Source organism: Lolium perenne, chromosome 3, assembly GCF_019359855.2.
Source record: "Lolium perenne isolate Kyuss_39 chromosome 3, Kyuss_2.0, whole genome shotgun sequence".
In the NCBI taxonomy this organism is placed as follows: Eukaryota; Viridiplantae; Streptophyta; class Magnoliopsida; order Poales; family Poaceae; genus Lolium; species Lolium perenne.
In genome coordinates this window covers 135,808,027-135,812,251 of record NC_067246.2, presented here as the reverse complement: position 1 = coordinate 135,812,251, position 4,225 = coordinate 135,808,027, and the positions used below count along the sequence as shown (strand labels likewise).

The 4,225-nt window shown below is 44.4% G+C and overlaps 1 protein-coding gene across 1 annotated transcript; it reads right to left on the bottom strand.

The window, feature by feature from the left end:
• Nucleotides 1-290: 290 nt before the first annotated feature.
• On the bottom strand, nucleotides 291-2,737 carry LOC127342524 (uncharacterized). The gene is made up of 2 exons (XM_051368485.2): nucleotides 2,547-2,737; nucleotides 291-730 (listed from the first exon to the last, which is right to left on the bottom strand). The coding sequence occupies exon 2, from the start codon at nucleotides 717-719 to the stop codon at nucleotides 552-554; it is 168 nt and encodes a 55-aa protein (XP_051224445.1). The 5' UTR covers nucleotides 720-730; nucleotides 2,547-2,737; the 3' UTR covers nucleotides 291-551.
• Between the last annotated feature and the right edge of the window lie 1,488 nt (nucleotides 2,738-4,225).

Sequence of the window (4,225 nt, the reverse complement as noted above, 5' to 3'; positions counted from 1 at the left end):
TATGAAATCTGGGCCAGGTTCTCCTAATATATATAAATTCAAGTTGTGTATGAATTTCCCACTGCCGCCAGACTTCCAATCTTTTTTTAACTAACTTCCAATCTTATAGAAGCCGAGCAGCTTTCAGTGGAAGTTATCAGATGTTTGCACCTCAGGAAGTCAGGAACCAACACTTTCGCAAATAATTAAGCAGCTTTTTCCGGGCATCATAACATGACAAAAATTATGCTAGGCCTTATATTTTAGGATGGACGGAGTATTGTGCAAAACGAAAAGTGCAAACAAATAACTATCCAGTGCCGCTCTTTGATATCGTAAATTAAAAAACTACCAAAAGGGAGTGTTCATATCCCAACAACACGTAGCAAGTTATGCTTTTCAAACAATCCCAAAATTGTTCCAACAATAGAATTCCCTAACTGGTCAAGATAAGCCCTCATAGTTCAACCATGAAAGAAGAAAACGACCTTTACACAGCACATACTCTGAGTCATGCAAGAACTATACTAATGCATTCCCTGGGGGTGTGGCAAGAACCTATGGAATGACAATCAGTCTTCCTCTTTCTCTGGCTTACGGTAAGTTTTTTCAAGGTACTGTGCCACGAAAGAGTACGTATTGTACAACTTCTTGACATCTGGAACACTGTAGTTCTGAGCTACATAGACACCACATCCCATTCCCAGAATAAATGTGAAGCTTCCCTTGAATAGCCCCATTACGACAAAACCTGGAGACAATAATAAAACTACCAAGGGTTATTGGCGCACATATAAATGATCGGTGTAGGATGTAAATGAACATGTGAAAGTAGAAGATGATGCAAAATGGCTGAGGTCACACTGACATGAATGCTCACATTTGTCACCACATAGTAGCTAACAGAAGAATTTTGTCAAATCAGGTTATGCATGCAATGTTGCAAAGTAACGGCGTAATACAGTTTTTGTTTCGGTAAGACTTCGAAAAAATTCATAGGAGCTATGTTTTCCTATCATTGTGGAACGACGCTTCATGTCTAAAGGTTCCATGATGCCTATTTTCACAACCACAAAATTCGAATTCTTGAAGGTTCCCTTCTAAATTAAACAGACAATTACCACTAGAAGAATATAGGTTTCAGTTTCTTTGAAATTATTCTACTGACTCGGCTTACGAGACGTGTACTTACTAAATAGTACTCCCTCTGTTTCAGAAAATAGGGTATATTTTAGCTGTCCAAATTCAGGTTTTGCCCAGCCACTAATCATAGCAGAATATGAGACAGATATGCCACAAAAGTTAAGACATACCTCCATCATGGGCCAACAAATCCTAGGGTTGAACCATTCAGCAGAGAAAACACTATCGAACAGAATATGAAGCTGTTCTGGTGCTGCTACTTTCGGCGTTTCAGGTTTAACATAAATCTATCCTAGATGACCAGGTCGAATTTTGCAGATGATGTCCAAGAAACAACAGGTGTATCAGGTAGAATCTGTATAACGTAAAAAAAAGGTCATCCAATAAATAATGACCGGGTCGAATTTTGCACTAACAATACTGTATGGAGTTGGAACCCACCTAGGATCCAAAAAAGAAATCCAAAAATTCATATCATCTATGTCGTGGGAAAATATACGCAGACAGGAAAAAGTATTGTAAAAAGATTTGGATTTAATTGCTCAAATAACAGACCAGAACTCATTTGTTCAAAGAGAAATCAATCCAAGGAGGTTAACCCTTTCTTAATAGAAAAGGTAGATCTGGATGGTTCTTTACAAACCACCAATCCAGTAGAGGGGAGGAGATGAGAAGAGTAATAACTGGTGCTTCACTGAAGGAGGCAATTCAATTCAGTGGGTTGGCAAGATTGAGGGTTCAGTAGCTTCAGATTTGGGAGAAGCCTAGCCAGGGTTGGCATGGAGGGAGACCAGTAATGAGACTCAGGGAAGGGAATATGGCAAAGTCGCTTAAAAAAACGCCATAAATCTATTTGTAACTGAACTCTTCCACAAAACCACTACAATAGGCAACAGCAATAGAATTGCTAGCAGCTCTCCTACTCCCATCTTTCTTTAGTGAAAATAGCAGTAAACCCAATAAAAATACAACATGGTGCTGGGTTCACAAAGGTTGGGATCCTACAACAATGAAGATCCTGAACCCCAATAATATGGTTGGCGCAATCCACAAGATTTCACACTAATTAGCTACCTCAATGTGGCACAGCAAAACTAAAGGGATCAAATGATCTTTAACTTCCCATAAATCTGAACAGGAACACATCATCTATCACTACTCTGTTTCACCATGGGGACCTAATCTCAGTCGGTCAAAATAATTGGACAAACTAGGCTAAATCGGCAAATCGAGCAGCGCAATGCCAATTGGTGCAAACCGATTAGCTGTAAAAACACCAACAGGCTACCTATGACGGGAAAACTAGGATTTAATTCCATCACAAGCGCGACGAGGTAAAACTACAGATGTGGAACCAGACGGCGATTGCTTTCCGATCCCGCGGCGACTTCTTTAGTAACAAAAATCAGGAGCTCGAATATTACTTTTTCTTTCTGATCCCAGAAGATGCACCGCCGCCGCTTCCGCTTGAGGCCGCCGCGTATCCTGCTCCGCCGTCGGTACGCTATGCCTCGCCGCAGCAACCCCCAGGTCCCGCGTGAGAAACCCTAGAATCGGGGGAGTTCTTTTCGTTCTTGGATGTTTGAACGGTGGGATACAATTTTCCTTTCTATTTTTATTTTGCGAGTAGCAATATGCTCGTATTGTCTGACTATTATTCGGATTCGAGACATACTCCTATATTGTTTGTTTGTAAGTAAGAGAGAAGATATGGGAACGAAAACTTGTTTATAAATGTAACAACTAGCTAATCTAGCTTATTTAGAGCATCTTTAACAGAGGCGTAAATACGTGGAATGAAATCACCAAGTTCAGTTCATCGAACTCGTGTTTACGGGTAGAAAAATAACTAGCGCATAGCAGAGCCAGTAAACTAAAACCGTAAAACAGAATATTTTGTTGGATGCGATTTCGTTGGATGTGGTTCCGGCCAATCACCGAGCCACGCCTCCAATTCAGCAGCTTCGCCCGGTCCTCCAGCTCCTTAACGGAGAAAAGGAGGATGGTGGCCTCCAAGCGTCGTCGTGGAGCGTCGAGGTCGGAATCGTCCAAGCTCAACGAATCGAACAGATCAACTTCATTAATCTCGTCGGCCGAGCTCATCCTCGATTCGGCTGGTGCGACGGCGGGACCTGGAGCTGAGCGAGGAACCGCGGGCGGGACGCGGGGCAACCTATGCTAGCTCCGCTTCGTCGGGCTCCGCCGAATCGGGCGATGCAACGGTGGCGGCGGCGGAGTGTGCTGGCGGCGCGCGGGAGGAGGGATAGACTGAGCGGTTGCGTGAGGTGAATTTCACCGCACCCTAGATATGGATCCACGTTCGGATCGCTCATTCGACCCCTATAAATACAGGTCATATGGGTTTTTGGTCTCGGCCTGAAATTTTATTTTCGGTTTTGGATCGTTTACGGTGACTGATCTTTTTCGTCCCGGACCTGTAAACTAGCGGTTATTTTTCGGTTTTAAGCTTTTTGCGGGCTCTGTTAGAATGCTCTTAGTACAGAACAGGTGGGATACGAGGGGCGTTTGGTACCTAGCATGATCCTCAGCCGACGAGGTGGAAATGAAAAATGCCCATATTTGAATTCGTAGAGGGGTCTGCGTTGTGGCTACCACAGGTTTTAAAACACTCCCGGGACAGGCCCAGGGAGAAACGGCTGAATCATCAGTTTTTCGAGGGCCAGGCATGAGCGCGACGAAAATAGAGAACACCGTGCGTGTGGAAGCTTGGCATGAGATGGTAGGAGAAGGCAAAATCCTTGCAGCATTGCGCGGCAAAGCCAAGGGTCACCTTCCGCTTTCGGTTACCTCCTTCATTAGCCCCCATCCAAAATCCTCGTTTCCCTCTTTCGACACTGGAGGTGACAGGGACACAGATCTACCACTCTAGTAGATTCCTTGTACTCTCGCATCGTACCCACGTCGTTCTCTAGAGGAGCTTGTCTTCATGGTCACCGCGGGTCCAGGGGCGGAGGGAGGGGGCGAGCAGGGGCTAGCCCCCCCCCCCCCCCAACAATGGTTCGCCCCCCTCAATGTTGTACAACAGGTATTAGTAGCTACTCTAGTATACATACGTGCTAATTGGCCGGAGATAATTACTGGA